Source organism: Panulirus ornatus, chromosome 10 (assembly GCF_036320965.1).
Source record: "Panulirus ornatus isolate Po-2019 chromosome 10, ASM3632096v1, whole genome shotgun sequence".
Taxonomy (NCBI): Eukaryota; Metazoa; Arthropoda; class Malacostraca; order Decapoda; family Palinuridae; genus Panulirus; species Panulirus ornatus.
In genome coordinates, this window is record NC_092233.1 from 35,305,817 (window position 1) to 35,323,428 (window position 17,612).

The window sequence follows — 17,612 nt, forward strand, 5'->3', positions numbered from 1 at the left end:
AACTGCTGACACACTCACTCATCTGCTCTCAAAACACTTGCCTTTCATGATTTTTCTTCTCATGACCAGGTGCATAAGCACCATTAATCACCCATCTCTTGCCATTCACTTTCAGTTTTACCCACATCAGTCTAGAACTTGCTTGCATTCTATCACATGCTCCCACAACTCCTCTCACCAACCCCTGACTTTACTCCCCAAATATTTCCAAACCATTCTTTCCCTTTACCCTTAAGCTTCATTTCTCTTAGAGCCAGATTATCCAGGTTTCTTTCCTCAAACATACATCCTATCTCTCCTTTCTTCTTATCTTGGTTACATCCACATACATTCAGACACCGTAATCTAAGCCTTCAAGTGGGATGAGCACTCTCTACTTGAGTCCTGTTTCCTCTTTTAGACGTTGAAATACAAGAAGGCGAGGGTGACTTATGTATTTCCTGTGCTTTAAATCATTTCCAGTCACCAATGCTTTTCCAACACACAACTCCAGAAGCTGTTCACCATTACCTTTCACCTTACTGAATATTTCATGCCCCTAAATTATACCCTCAGTTGCTTCATTATTTATCTTTGTGTATAAATCACCTATCACTGATACTGTCTCTTGTAGCAAAACTGCTGACAGACTTATTCAGTTGCTCCCAAAACATTTGCCTTTCAAAGCCTTTCTTCTCATGGACTGGTGCATAAGCACTAATAATTACCTATCTCTCGCAATCCACTTTGTTTTACCCACATCACTGTGGAGCTTATTTCCTTACACTCTTTCACACTCCCACAACATCTTTTTCAGTAGAGGAGCTTCCTCTTCCTTAGATTTTCCCCTCACACCAACCTCTGACTTTACTACTATGTTGTATCCACACCATTCTTCCTCCTTTACCTCTGAGCTTTGTTTCACTTGAGAGCCAGATCATCCACATTCCTTTCCTCACATATTGCCTGTCTCTTCTTTTTTCTCATCTTGGTTACATCCACACACTTCAGACTAACCAGCCTAAGTCTATATGGAGGATGAGCACTCCCTGCATGGCTGCTTCTGTTCTGTCTTTTTGAAATTGAAGTACAGCCTCCTTTATGTCACTTTCTATGACATGCTGGGAATATGGAGGTAGAATTCTATCTCCCCTACTCCTGATTTCTTATTTGCAAAAATGTGAGAAAACATTGCTGAGATAGAGTTTGTATGTAACTTGTTAGTAATCCATTCAAAACATTCAGCTTATGATTGATGAATTATATTTATTCAGGTGTATATGAGGGGCAAGGGGGGCAAAGGTGAATGTTTAAGTTAGAGAGGTTTACATTTGCTGTGTGTGCTGGGTAGCTTGTTTGGGAGAGTGGTGATTGAAAGGGTGTCTGCATGCGCAATGCATCAAATTGAGGAGGAACAATGTGGTTTCAAGAGTGGGTTGGGTCTTTATTTTGAAAAATATTTGTGAGATATAATTTGAGAAACAGAAGGATTTATGTGTGGCATTTATGGATCTGAAGAAAGTGTAAAATAGGGTTGATAGAGATGCTTTGTGGAAGGTGTTACAAATATATGGTGTGGGAGGAAAGCTTTTAGAAATATTTATTTATTCATTTTGCTTTGTCGCTGTCTTCCGCGTTGGCGAGGTAGCGTAAGGAAACAGGTGAAAGAATGGCCCAACCCACCCACCCACATACACATGTATATACATACACGTCCACACACGCAAATATACATACCTATACATCTCAACATATACATATATATACACACACAGACATATATATATATATATATATATATATATATATATATATATATATATATATATATATATATATATATGTATATATATACACACATGTACATAATTCATACTGTGTGCCTTTATTCATTCCCATCGCCATCCCGCCACACATGAAATAACAACCCCCTCCCCCCTCATGTGCGCGAGGTAGCGCTAGGAAAAGACAACAAAGGCCACATTTGTTCACACTCAGTCTCCAGCTGTCATGTTATAATGCACCAAAACCACAGCTCCCTTTCCACATCCAGGCCCCACAGAACTTTCCATGGTTTACCCCAGACGCTTCACATGCCCGTTGACCCCGGTATACCACATTGTTCCAATTCACTCAATTCCTTGCACGCCTTTCACCCTCTTGCATGTTCAGGCCCTGATCACTCAAAATCTTTTTCACTCCATCTTTCCACCACCAATTTGGTCTCCCACTTCTCCTCGTTCCCTCCACCTCTGACACATATATCCTCTTGGTCAATCTTTCTCGCTCATTCTCTCCATGTGACCAAACCATTTCAAAACACCCTTTTCTGCTCTCTCAGCCACTCTTTTTATTACTACACATCTCTCTTACCCTATTATTACTTACTAGATCAAACCACCTAACACCACATATTGTTCTCAAACATCTCATTCCCAGCACATCCACCCTCCTCCGCACAACTCTATCTATAGCTAACGCCTCGCAACCATATAACCATATAACCATATAACATTGTTGGAACCACTATTCCTTCAAACATCCCATTTTTGCTTTCTGAGATATGTTCTTGACTTCCACACATTCTTCAACGCTCCCAGAACTTTCGCCCCCTCCCCCACCCTATGATTCACTTCCTCTTCCATGCTTCCATCCGCTGCCAAATCCACTCCAGATATCTAAAACACTTCACTTCCTCCCGTTTTTCTCCATTCAAGCTTACCTCCCAATTGACTTGTCCCTCAACCTTTCTGTACCTAATAACCTTGCTCTTATTCACATGTACTCTCAGCTTTCTTCTTTCACACACTTTACCAAACTCAGTCACCAACTTCTGCAGTTTCTCACACGAATCAGCCACCAGCGCTGTATCATCAGCAAACAACAACTGACTCACTTCCCAAGCTCTCTCTCATCCACAACAGACTGCATACTTGCCCCTCTTTCCAAAACTCTTGCATTCACCTCCCTAACAACCCCATCCATAAACAAATTAAACAACCATGGAGACATCACACACCCCTGCCGCAAACTTACATTCACTGAGAACCAATCACTTTCCTCTCTTACTTCACGTACACGTGCCTTACATCCTCGATAAAAACTTTTCACTGCTTCTAACAACTTGCCTCCCACACCATATATTCTTAATACCTTCCACAGAGCATCCCTATCAACTCTTATCATATGCCTTCTCCAGATCCATAAATGCTACATACAAATCCATTTGCTTTTCCAAGTATTTCTCACATACATTCTTCAAAGCAAACACCTGATCCACACATCCTCTACCACTTCTGAAACCACACTGCTCTTCCCCAATGTGATGCTCTGTACATGGCCTCACCCTCTCAATCAATACCTTCCCATATAATTTTCCAGGAATACTCAATAAACTTATACCTCTGTAATTTGAGCACTCACTTTTATCCGCTTTGCCTTTGTACAATGGCACTATTCAAGCATTCCTCCAATCCTCAGGCACCTCACCATGAGTCATACATACATTAAATAACCTTACCAACCAGTCAACAATACAGTCACCCCCTTTTTTGATAAATTCCACTGCAATACCATCCAAACCTGCTGCCTTGCTGGCTTTCATCTTCCACAAAGCTTTTACTACCTCTTCTCTGTTTACCAAATCATTTTCCCTAACTCTCTCACTTTGCGCACCACCTCGACCAAAACACCCTATATCTGCCACTCTATCATCAAACACATTCAACAAACCTTTAAAATACTCACTCCATCTCCCTCTCACATCACCACCTACTTGTTATCACCTCCCCATTAGCCCCCTTCACTGAAGTTCCCATTTGTTCCCTTGTCTTACGCACATTATTTACCTCCTTCCAAAACATCTTTTTTTTTTTTTTTTTTTTTTTTTATACTTTGTCGCTGTCTCCCGCGTTTGCGAGGTAGCGCAAGGAAACAGACGAAAGAAATGGCCCAACCCCCCCCCCCCATACACATGTATATACATACGTCCACACACGCAAATATACATACCTACACAGCTTTCCATGGTTTACCCCAGACGCTTCACATGCCTTGATTCAATCCACTGACAGCACGTCAACCCCGGTATACCACATCGCTCCAATTCACTCTATTCCTTGCCCTCCTTTCACCCTCCTGCATGTTCAGGCCCCGATCACACAAAATCTTTTTCACTCCATCTTTCCACCTCCAATTTGGTCTCCCTCTTCTCCTTGCTCCCTCCACCTCCGACACATATATTCTCTTGGTCAATCTTTCCTCACTCATCCTCTCCATGTGTCCAAACCACTTCAAAACACCCTCTTCTGCTCTCTCAACTACGCTCTTTTTATTTCCACACATCTCTCTTACCCTTACGTTACTCACTCGATCAAACCACCTCACACCACACATTGTCCTCAAACATCTCATTTCCAGCACATCCATCCTCCTGCGCACAACTCTATCCATAGCCCACGCCTCGCAACCATACAACATTGTTGGAACCACTATTCCTTCAAACATACCCATTTTTGCTTTCCGAGATAATGTTCTCGACTTCCACACATTCTTCAAGGCCCCCAGAATTTTCACCCCCTCCCCCACCCTATGATCCACTTCCGCTTCCATGGTTCCATCCGCTGCCAGATCCACTCCCAGATATCTAAAACACTTCACTTCCTCCAGTTTTTCTCCATTCAAACTCACCTCCCAATTGACTTGACCCTCAACCCTACTGTACCTAATAACCTTGCTCTTATTCACATTTACTCTTAACTTTCTTCTTCCACACACTTTACCAAACTCAGTCACCAGCTTCTGCAGTTTCTCACATGAATCAGCCACCAGCGCTGTATCATCAGCGAACAACAACTGACTCACTTCCCAAGCTCTCTCATCACCAACAGACTTCATACTTGCCCCTCTTTCCAAGACTCTTGCATTTACCTCCCTAACAACCCCATCCATAAACAAATTAAACAACCATGGAGACATCACACACCCCTGCCGCAAACCTACATTCACTGAGAACCAATCACTTTCCTCTCTTCCTACACGTACACATGCCTTACATCCTCGATAAAAACTTTTCAGTGCTTCTAACAACTTTCCTCCCACACCATATATTCTCAATACCTTCCACAGAGCATCTCTATCAACTCTATCATATGCCTTCTCCAGATCCATAAATGCTACATACAAATCCATTTGCTTTTCTAAGTATTTCTCACATACATTCTTCAAAGCAAACACCTGATCCACACATCCTCTACCACTTCTGAAACCACACTGCTCTTCCCCAATCTCATGCTCTGTACATGCCTTCACCCTCTCAATCAATACCCTCCCATATAATTTACCAGGAATACTCAACAAACTTATACCTCTGTAATTTGAGCATTCACTCTTATCCCCTTTGCCTTTGTACAATGGCACTATGCACGCATTCCGCCAATCCTCAGGCACCTCACCATGAGTCATACATACATTAAATAACCTTACCAACCAGTCAACAATACAATCACCCCCTTTTTTAATAAATTCCACTGCAATACCATCCAAGCCTGCTGCCTTGCCGGCTTTCATCTTCCGCAAAGCTTTCACTACCTCTTCTCTGTTTACCAAATCATTTTCCCTAACCCTCTCACTTTGCACACCACCTCGACCAAAACACCCTATATCTGCCACTCTATCATCAACTTTTTATTCTCCCCAAAATTTAATGATACTCTCTCCCCAACTCTCATTTGCCCTCTTTTTCACCTCTTGCACCTTTTTCTTGACCTCCTGTCTCTTTCTTTTATACATCTCCCAGTCATTTGCATTATTTCCGTGCAGAAATCTTCCAAATGCCTCTCTCTTCTCTTTCACTAATTACTAATAATCTTACTTCTGCATCCTACCACTCACTACCCTTTCTAATCAGCCCACCTCCGACGCTTCTCATGCCACAAGCATCTTTTGTGCAAGCCATCACTGCTTCCCTAAATACATCCCATTCTTCCCCCACTCCACCTTATGTCCTTTGTTCTCACCTTTTTACATACTGTGCTCACTCTGTCCTGGTACTTCCTCACACAAGTCTGCTTCCCAAGCTCACTTATTCTCACCACTCTTTTCACCCCAACATTCTAGAATGTCTTCTTTTCTGAAAACCTCTACAAATCTTCACCTTCCCCTCCACAAGATAATGATCAGACATCCCTCCAGTTGCACCTCTCAGCACATTAACATCCAGAAGTGTCTCTTTCGCATGCCTATCACTTAGCTCTTCATCCAGTAATGCTCTCTGGCCATCTCTCCTACTTACATACGTATACTTATGTATATCTCTCTTTTTAAACCAGGTATTCCTAATCACCAGTCCTTTTTCAGCACATAAATCTACAAGCTCTTCACCATTTCCATTTACAACACTGAACACCCCATGTACACCAATTATTCCCTCAACTGCCACATTACTCACCTTTGCATTCAAATCACCCATCACTATAACCCGGTGTCGTGCATGAAAACTACTAACACACTCACTCAGCTGCTCCCAAAACACTTGCCTCTCATGATCTTTCTTCTCATGCCCAGGTGCATATGCACCAATGATCACCCATCTCTCTCCATCCACTTTCAGTTTTACCCATATCAATCTAGAGTTTACTTTCTTACACTCTATCACATACTCCCACCACTCCTGTTTCAGGAGTAGTGCTACTCCTTCCCTTGCTCTTGTCCTCTCACTAACCCCTGACTTTATTCCCAAGACATTTCCAAACCACTCTTCCCCTTTACCCTTGAGCTTTTTCTCATCTTGGTTACATCCACACACATTTAGACACCCCCAATCTGAGCCTTCGAGGAGGATGAGCACTCCCCGCATGACTCGTTCTTCTGTTTCCCTTTAGATGCATATATTCTCTTTGTCATCCTCTCCTCTCTCATTCTCTCCATATGTCCAAACCACTTCAGCACACCTTCTTCTGTTCTTTTTGCCATACTCATCACCCCACCTCTGTTTTACCTTATAATTACCTCCTCACACTACATATTGTCCCCAAACATTTCCCTGGGTTTGGCAGGGATGTGTGGTGTTGCCGTAACAGTTTAATTAATTTGTTTATAGATGATGTGGTGATAGAGGTAAATGCAAGGGCCTTGGAGAGAGTGGCAGTCTGTGTTAGGTGAGAGGGACCTGGGAAGTCAGTCAGTTGTTGTTTGCTTATGGCACAGCACTGGTGGCATATTTGTGTGAGAAACTGGAGGTTTTGGTTTCCCTTTGGGAGTGTGTATGAAAGGGAGAAGTTAAGAGTAAATGTGAATAAAAGCCAGGTTATTTGATTCATCAGAGCAGGGAGACATGTAAGTTGGGGTTTGAGTTTGAAAAGAAAAAACTTGGAGGAAGTTTGGTGTTTTAGATTCCTGGAAATGGACATGACAGTGAATGGAACCATGGAAGCAGAGGTGAGTCATAGGGTGAGTGAGTGGATGAAGGTTCTGGAAGTAATAAAGAATGTATAGAAAGAGATGTTGCTACCTGGGAGGGTGAAAAGGGGTATGTTTAAAGGTATGATAGTTCCAACTATGTTATGTAGATGCGAGGCGTGGATTATTGATGATGTACGGAGAAGAGTGAATGGGGCTGGAAGGGAAATGTTTGGGGACAATATGTAGTGTGAGGAGGTAATGTTAAGGTAAGACAGAGTTGGAGTGATAAGATGAGTATGGCAAAATGAACTGAAGGTGTGCTGAAGTGGTTTGGACATATGGAGAGAATGAGAGAGGAGAGGATGACAAAGAGAATATATGTATCTGAAGTGGACGGGACAAGGAGAAGGGTAGACCAAATTAGAGATGGATGGATAGAGTGAAAAAGATTTGAATGGTGGGGGTCTGAAATATGCAGGAGGGTGAAAGGTGTACTGGGGATAGAGTAAATTGGACAAATGTGTTATATGCAGTAAGATGTGCTGTCTCTGGACTGAACTAGGTCATGTTAAGCAGTGTGGGAAAACCATTGAAAAATCTGTGGGTCTGGTTCTGGACTGATAGCCTGGTTTTTGCACATTACACAAAAAACAGCTAGAGAATGAATGTGTGAGGCCTTTTCTTCCTCTTTTCTTAGTGTTGCTCCCCTATTGTGGAAAATGGCAACATGTATGAAAATGAAAATGTTCTTTCTGTGCAGTTCTCTTTAGTAGGTTTTTACCAAATGCATGTATCAATATTTATGTATACATTCAGTAAGATTTAGGAAAAAATAGCTAAGAGAGGGAATTCTGCCCTACTCATGATCTCTTCAGAACAGTGAGATTATGATTATTTAATGATACAGTGGATAGAAATTCTCATATCCTTTTTTATTTTTTTTCAGTAGGTTCTCACCTAACTCAAGAGTGAATAGTAATTCACATATTTAGAAAATTAATGGTACAGTTGAGTAGATGGAAGAGTTAACAAAATAGAGAAGCTTTTGACCTAAGCAAAACTCAAATTACAGTCAGTAGATGATGTGATATGTCTTATTTTAATTTTACACTTTTCTTATTTTTCCTAACTCTTAAACTAATGATAATTCACATATCCAGAAAAATAACTGAAAATGGGTAGGAAAAATAGGAGTACTATGTATTATGCACAAGTTGGATGCAGGAAAACTAGATTTGTTACATACAACTGATACTTGGTGAATATGGTACATTCTATTTTTCATATATTCTATAAAAATGTTCAAAAGTAGGTCCTTACTTAAATAACCAAACTGATGCAAGTACCCAGGTTTATTAGATACTTTTCTTGGATAGTTGTCCATGACAGCATATACTATATGTGATAATCCACATATAGGAAGCCTCTTGGTTGTAAACTTTTCTGACAAAAGATACTCTACCTGTACTTAGAAATATACATATTGAAAAGGCACCAAATGAAAATTTATGATTGACTAGTGCTGAAGCTAGAATGTTTATTTAATCCAGTAACATTAGAACTAAGAAATCTGCATGTAGTGACCACAAACTTTTACCAAAGACAAGATTCATGGATGAAGACAGTACCAGGTGAGCCTAAAATTGATGACTATGTTAAAGGAGTAGGTGCCAAGGGAAAAAAATTACAAGCAAAGTGATTGGCGAATGGAGGGGTGGCAGTAGTCAAGGGAAACGGTGATATCCAGCAAACAAGCTGGGCAGTGAGTGGTATGCACTACCCTTGATAGCCTGAGAATATCCATCTCAGGTACTTATAGGTACTTTCCTGTGCACCTTCTTTACTTAGCAGTTTGATACCTCTTTTGATATTACAAAAATTTCTTACCTATTTGTCTTCTACACAGTCATCACATTCATCCAGTCTTTTGAAATGTAAACAAATACTCTGTAACAAAGTAACCCATTTTATAAGAATAACAAGAGCAAAAATAGTAGGTATAAGTACTGTGTATGTATACTTGAATGTACAGTGAACACTTAACAGACCAATAGGGGGAAGGGTTGTCCATTAATGTTGAAAGTCCTTTAAGTTGAATGTAACCCAGTTGAAATGTGTTTGAAGAAGAAGTTTTTAGTGAAGGAGAAAAGAGAGGCATTTGGGTGGTCCTTACAAGGAAGGAGTATAAATGATCAGGAGATCAAGAGAAAGGTGCAGGGGTTGAAAAAGAGGGCAAATGAGAGTTGGGACAAGAGACTATCATTAGATACTTTAGAAGGAGGTAAATAATTTTAGAAATTATTATTGATTAATGTACTGTATTATCATTTGTCCAGTCCATTAAATCTGAAATCTGTTATAGTGGGGTATGTTACTTTAAGGGTTTACTGTATTGTAATGATTAGGAATGATTTTACGAGGAAATCAGAGACTTGGAGTATTGATCTAGGGAATCATTGAGATTTAAGTAGATCATGAAGTAAAGGATTGAGTACATATGTCTTTAGAGGCATTCTAAGAAAACAGATATAAGAATGACATAATGCATAATTGTCAGGTCAGTAGGAGTAGGTAAGAAGGAAACCAGAGGTGAGATAGATGGTTAGACTAGGGTTATTTAAAGAGGTATGTTAACCTATATAGATAAATTATCATTGAATGCATAGTGTGTGTAACTTTCAGATTTATTGACATGATTTACTTTGAGTTATATAAGAAATACTTATCAGACCTTTTCCATCTTTTATTAGAAATCATGTGTTCCATGGGCCAGCTTTGAGCTTGCAGGAAAATTGTACAAGGCTCTACCAAGATTCCATGCTCTCACTAACAAACTGGGAACTCCTAGTTAGCCTCCACCAAACCTCCAGACTGGATGCTCTTGTCAAGTAAGAATTAACCAAGGTTTTATATAGAATACATATATTTCATATATGTATGTGTTTGCTTTGAAGAATGTATGTGAGAAATACTTAGAAAAGCAAATGGATTTGTATGTAGCATTTATGGATCTGGAGAAGGCATATGATAGAGTTGATAGAGATGCTCTGTGGAAGGTATTAAGAATATATGGTGTGGGAGGCAAGTTGTTAGAAGCAGTGAAAAGTTTTTATCGAGGATGTAAGGCATGTGTAGGTGTAGGAAGAGAGGAAAGTGATTGGTTCTCAGTGAATGTATGTTTGTGGCAGGGGTGTGTGATGTCTCCATGGTTGTTTAATTTGTTTATGGATGGGGTTGTTAGGGAGGTAAATGCAAGAGTTTTTGAAAGAGGGGCAAGTATGAAGTCTGTTGGGGATGAGAGAGCTTGGGAAGTGAGTCAGTTGTTGTTCGCTGATGATACAGTGCTGGTGGCTGATTCATGTGAGAAACTGCAGAAGCTGGTGACTGAGTTTGGTAAAGTGTGTGAAAGAAGAAAGTTAAGAGTAAATGTGAATAAGAGCAAGGTTATTAGGTACAGTAGGGTTGAGGGTCAAGTCAATTGGGAGGTAAGTTTGAATGGAGAAAAACTGGAGGAAGTGAAGTGTTTTAGATATCTGGGAGTGGATCTGGCAGCGGATGGAACCATGGAAGCGGAAGTAGATCATAGGGTGGGGGAGGGGGCGAAAATCCTGGGAGCCTTGAAGAATGTGTGGAAGTCAAGAACATTATCTCGGAAAGCAAAAATGGGTATGTTTGAAGGAATAGTGGTTCCAACAATGTTGTATGGTTGCGAGGCGTGGGCTATGGATAGAGTTGTGCGCAGGAGGATGGATGTGCTGGAAATGAGATGTTTGAGGAGAATGTGTGGTGTGAGGTGGTTTGATCGAGTAAGTAACGTAAGGGTAAGAGAGATGTGTGGAAATAAAAAGAGCGTGGTTGAGAGAGCAGAAGAGGGTGTTTTGAAATGGTTTGGGCACATGGAGAGAATGAGTGAGGAAAGATTGACCAAGAGGATATATGTGTCGGAGGTGGAGGGAACGAGAAGTGGGAGACCAAACTGGAGGTGGAAAGATGGAGTGAAAAAGATTTTGTGTGATCGGGGCCTGAACATGCAGGAGGGTGAAAGGAGGGCAAGGAATAGAGTGAATTGGATCGATGTGGTATACTGGGGTTGACGTGCGGTCAGTGGATTGAATCAGGGCATGTGAAGCGTCTAGGGTGAACCATGGAAAGCTGTGTAGGTATGTATATTTGCATGTGTGGACATATGTATATACATGTGTATGGGGATGGGTTGGGCCGTTTCTTTCGTCTGTTTCCTTGCGCTACCTCGCAAACGTGGGAGACAGCGGCAAAAAAAAAAAAAAAAAACATATATTTCATATCTTTTTTCTTACATGTTCATCACTTCCTGTATTAGTGAGGTAGCACTAGAAACAGGAAAAGAAATGGCCTTATGTGGTCATTTCCACTCTCTAACTATCATGAATAAAACCGAAGAGTCTTCTGTTTACCAGCAGGTCCCAAACACTTTTCTGTGGTTTCCCTCAACTGCTCCATATGTCAAGGTTTAGCTTGTTGATAGCACTTTGATAGGACTTCATTCTCTCCAGGTCGCTGTATTCCTTGCATGCCTCTCTCCCTCCTGCTTGTTCAGTCCCCAAACTCTTAGAGTTTCTTTCACCTCATCCTTTCACCTCCTCTTTGGTCGCCTATTTTCCTTGGTCTCTCCACTTCAGACATTTTTACCCTCTTAGTCATGCCCTCCTCACTCATACTCTCCACATGTCCAAACCATTTCAGCACACCCTCTTCAGGTCTCATACATACTTCTCATACTGCCACACCTCTCTTTACCTTGTCATTTCTTCTATTTGATCAACCCACATCACATCACATATTGTCCTCAGTCGTCTCATATCCAAAACATTCACCCACTGATGTACATTTTTGTCTGAGGCCCATAACTCACATTCATGCAGCATCATTGGAATTGCAGTATCATCAAACATACCCATCTTTGCCCTCAAAGACGGTGACCTCTCTTTCCACATATTCCTCAATGTACTAAAGACCTTTTCTCCCTCACCGACACTTTGGTTCACTTTAACTCTCATATTTCCGTTTGTTATTTTTTCCATACCCAGGTATCTGAAACACTCCACATCATCTGACTTCTCTCCATTCAAACTCATACTTCAAAAAATCTGTTTCTCTCTTTACTCTTAAATCTGATCATCATATCATACTTCATTGCCATTTCCCGCTTCAGTGAGGTACTGCCAGGAAACAGATGAAAAACGACCCATCCACTTTTATACACACACACATACATTGCACACACACACACACACACACACACACACACACACACACACACACACATATCTTTTTTCCTTCTTTCAAACTATTTGCCATTTCCCATGATAGCGAGGTAGCGTTAAGGACAGACGACTGGGCCTTTAAGGGAGAAGGCAGGAGGTCAAGAGAAAGGTACAAGAGGTGAAAAAGAGGGCAAATGAGAGCTGGGGTGAGAGAGTATCATTAAATTTTAGGAGAATAAAAAGATGTTTTGGAAGGAGGTAAATAATGTACGTAAGACAAGGGAATCAATTGGAACTTCAGTGAAGGGGGCTAATGGGGAGGTGATAACAAGTAGTAGTGATGTGAGAAGATGGAGTGAATATTTTAAAGGTTTGTTAAATGTGTTTGATGATAGAGTGGCAGATATAGGATGTTTTGGTCGAGGTGATGTGCAAAGGGAGAGGGTTAGGGAGAATGATTTGTAAACAGAGAAGAGGTAGTAAAAGCTTTGCGGAAGATGAAAGCTGGCAAGGCAGTGGGTTTGGATGGTATTGCAGTGGAAGTTATTAAAAAAGGGGGTGAATGTATTGTTGACTGGTTGATAAGGTTATTTGATGTATGTATGACTCATGGTGATTTGGCTGAGGATTGGCGAAATGCTTGCATAGTGCCATTGTACAAAGACAAAGGGGATAAGAGTGAGTGCTCAGATTACAGAGGTATAAGTTTTTTGAGTACTCCTGGGAAATTATATGGGAGGGTATTGATTGAGAGGGTGAAGGCATGTACAGAGCATCAGAATGGGAAAGAACAGTGTGGCTTCAGAAGTGGTAGAGAATGTGTGCATCAGGTGTTTGCTTTGAAGAATGTATGTAAGAGATACTTAGAAAAGCAAAGGATTTGTATGTAGCATTTATGGATCTGGAGAAGGCATATGATAGAGTTGATAGAGATGCTCTGTGGAAGGTATTAAGAATATATGGTGTGGGAGGCAAGTTGTTAGAAGCAGTGAAAAGTTTTTATTGAGGATGTAAGGCATATGTACGTGTAGGAAGAGAGGAAAGTGATTGGTTCTCATTGAATGTAGGTTTGTAGCAGGGGTGTAAGATATCTCCATGGTTGTTTATTTTGTTTATGGACGGGATTGTTAGGGAGGTGAATGCAAGAGTTTTGGAAAGAGGGGCAAGTATGAAGTCTGTTGTGGATGAGAGAGCTTGGGAAGTGAGTCAGTTGTTGTTCGCTGATGATATAGCACTGGTGGCTGATTCATGTGAGAAACTGCAGAAGCTGGTGACTGAGTTTGGTAAAGTGTGTGAAAGAAGAAAGTTAAGAGTAAATGTGAATAAGAGCAAGGTTATTAGGTACAGTAGGGTTGAGGGTCAAGTCAATTGGGAGGTAAGTTTGAATGGAGAAAAACTGGAGGAAGTAAAGTGTTTTAGATATCTGGGAGTGGATCTGGCAGCAGATGGAACCATGGAAGCAGAAGTGAATTGTAGGGTAGGAGAGGGGTCAAAAATTCTGGGAGTGTTGAAGAATGTGTGGAAGTCGAGAACATTATATCGGAAAGCAAAAATGGGTATGTTTGAAGGAATAGTGGTTCCAATAATGTCATATGGTTGTGAGGCATGGGCTATAGATAGAGTTGTGCGGAGGAGGGTGGATGTGCTGGAAATGAGATGTTTGATGACAATATGTGGTGTTAGGTGGTTTGATCGAGTAAGTAATAATAGGGTAAGAGAGATGTGTGGTAACAAAAAGAGTGTGGTTGAGAGAGCAGAAGAAGGTGTTTTGAAATGGTTTGGTCACATGAAGAGAATGAGTGAGGAAAGACTGACTAAGAGGATATATGTGTCGGAGGTGGAGGGAACGAGGAGAAGTGGGAGACCAAATTGGAGGTGGAAAGATGGAGTGAAAGATTTTGAGTGATTAGGGCCTGAACATGCAGGAGGGTGAAAGGCGTACAAGGAATAGAGTGAATTGGAACGATGTGGTATACCAGGGTCGACATGCTGTCAGTGGTTTGAACCAGGGCTTGTGAAGCGTCTGGGGTAAACCTTGGAAAGTTCTGTGGGGCCTGGATGTTGAAAGAGAGCTGTGGTTTCGGGCATTAATGCATGACAGCTAGAGACTGAGTGTGAACGAATAGGGCCTTTGTTGTCTTTTCCTAGCGCTACCTTGCACATATGAGGGGGGAGGGGGATGGTATTCCATGTGTGGCGAGGTGGCGATGGGAATGAATAAAGGCAGACAGTGTGAATTGTGTGCATGGGTATATATGTATGTGTCTGTGTGTATATATATGTGTACATTGAGATGTATAGGTATGTATATTTGCGTGTGTGGACGTGTATGTATATACATGTGTATGTGGGTGGGTTGGGCCATTTCTTTCGTCTGTTTCCTTGCGCTACCTCGCATACGCGGGAGACAGCGACAAAGCAAAATAAATAAAATAATATATATTTAATTTTATGTATATACATACACGTCAACACATGCAAATATACATACCCATACATCTCAGTATATACATATATATACACACACAGACATATACATATATATACATGTACATAATTCATACTGTCTGCCTTTATTTATTCACATCGCCAACTCGCCACACATGGAATAACAACCCCTTCTCCCCTCATGTGTGCGAGGTAGCTCTAGGAAAAGACAACAAAGGCCACATTCGTTCACACTCAGTCTCTATCTGTCATGTAATAATGCACCGAAACCACAGCTCCCTTTCCACATCCAGGCCCCACAGAACTTTCCATGGTTTACCCCAGACGCTTCACATGCCATGGTTCAATCCATTGACAACACATTGACCCCGGTATACCACATCGTTCCAATTCACACTATTCCTTGGACACCTTTCACCCTCCTGCATGTTCAGGCCCCGATCACTCAAAATCTTTTTCACTCCATCTTTCCACCTCCAATTTGGTCTCCCACTTCTCCTCGTTCCCTCCACCTCTGACACATATATCCACTTGGTCAATCTTTCCTCACTCATTCTCTACATGTGACCAAACCATTTCAAAACACCCTTTTATGCTCTCTCAACCACATTCTTTTTATTTCCACACATCTCTCTTACCCTTATATTACTTAATCAAACCACATCACACCACATATTCTCCTCAAACATCTCATTTCCAGCACATCCACCCTCCTGCGCACAACTCTATCCATAGCCCACGCCTCGCAACCATACAACGTTGTTGGAACCACTATTCCTTCAAACATACCCACTTTTGCTTTCTGAGATAATGTTCTCGACGTCCAAACATTCTTCAAGGCTCCCAGAATTTTCACCCCCTCTCCCACCCAATGATTCACTTCCGCTTCCATGGTTCCATCCGCTGCCAGATCCACTCCCAGATATCTAAAACACTTCAATTCCTCCACTTTTTCTCCATTCAAACTTACCTCCCAATTGACTTGACCCTCAACCCTACTGTACCTAATAACCTTGCTCTTATTCACATTTACTCTTAACTTTCTTCTTTCACACACTTTACCAAACTCAGTCACCAGCTTCTGCAGTTTCTCACATGAATCAGCCACCATCGCTGTATCATCAGCAAACAACTGACTCACTTCCCAAGCTCTCTCATCCACAACAGACTGCATACTTGCCCCTTTTTCCAAAACTCTTGCATTCCCCTCCCTAACAACCCCAACCATAAACAAATTAAACAACCATGGAGACATCACACACCCCTGTCGCAAACCTACATTCACTGAGAACCAATCACTTTCCTCTCTTACTACGTAGACGTGTACATGCCTTACATCCTCGATAAAACTTTTCACTGCTTCTGACAACTTGCCTCTCACACCATATATTCTTAATACCTTCCACAGAGCATCCCTATCAACTCTATCATATGCCTTCTCCAGATCCATAAATGCTACATACAAATCCACTTGCTTTTCTAAGTATTTCTCACATACATTCTTCAAAGCACACACCTGATCCACACATCCTCTACCACTTCTGAAACCACACTGCTCTTTCCCAATCTGATGCTCTGTACATGCCTTCACCCTCTCAAACAATACCCTCCCATATGATATACCAGGAATACTCAACAAACTTGCACCTCTGTAATCTGAGCACTCACTTTTATCCCCTTTCCCTTTGTACAATGGCACTATGCAAGCATTCCGCCAATCCTCAGGCACCTCACCATGAATCATACATACATTAAATAACCTTACCAACCAGTCAACAATACAGTCACCCCCTTTTTTAATAAATTCCACTGCAATACCAAGAGAAGAGAGAGGCATTTGGACGATTTTTGTAGGGAAAAAATGCAAATGAGTGGGAGATGTATAAAGGAAAGAGGCAGGTCAAGAGAAAGGTGCAAGAGGTGAAAAAGAGGGCAAATTAGAGTTGGGGTGAGAGAGTATCATTAAATTTTAGGGAGAATAAAATGATGTTCTGGAAGGAGGTAAATAAAGTGCATAAGACAAGGGAGCAAATGGGAACTTCTGTGAAGGGGGCTAATGGGAAGGTGATAACAAGTAGTAGTGATGTGAGAAGATGGAGTGAGTATTTTGAAGGTTTGTTGAATGTGTTTGATGATAGAGTGGCAGATATAGGGTGTTTCGGTTGAGGTGGTGTGCAAAGTGAGAGGGTTCGGGAAAATGATTTGGTAAACAGAGAAGAGGTAGTAAAATCTTTGCAGAAGATAAAAGCCGGCAAGGCAGTAGGTTTGGATGGATATATATATATATATATATATATATATATATATATATATATATATATATATATATATATATATATATATATATATATGATCCCTGGGGATAGGGGATTAAGAATACTTCCCACGTATTCCCTGCGTGTCGTAGAAGGCGACTAAAAGGGGAGGGAGCGGGGGGCTGGAAATCCTCCCCTCTCGGTTTTTTTTTTCAATTTTCCAAAAGAAGGAACAGAGAATTGGGCCAGGTGAGGGTATTCCCTCAAAGGCCCAGTCCTCTGTTCT

At 41.2% G+C, this 17,612-nt stretch overlaps 1 protein-coding gene across 4 annotated transcripts in view; it reads left to right on the top strand.

Annotated features, from left to right (window-relative positions):
- Nucleotides 1–17,612, top strand: part of LOC139750902 (uncharacterized) — a 465,731-nt gene that overhangs the window by 266,619 nt on the left and 181,500 nt on the right. For all 4 annotated transcript variants that reach the window (XM_071665783.1, XM_071665785.1, XM_071665781.1 and 1 more), the window contains exon 11: nt 10,131–10,268. In XM_071665783.1, coding sequence (XP_071521884.1) covers nt 10,131–10,268 — 138 coding nt within the window. The remainder of the gene's footprint in view (nt 1–10,130; nt 10,269–17,612) is intronic.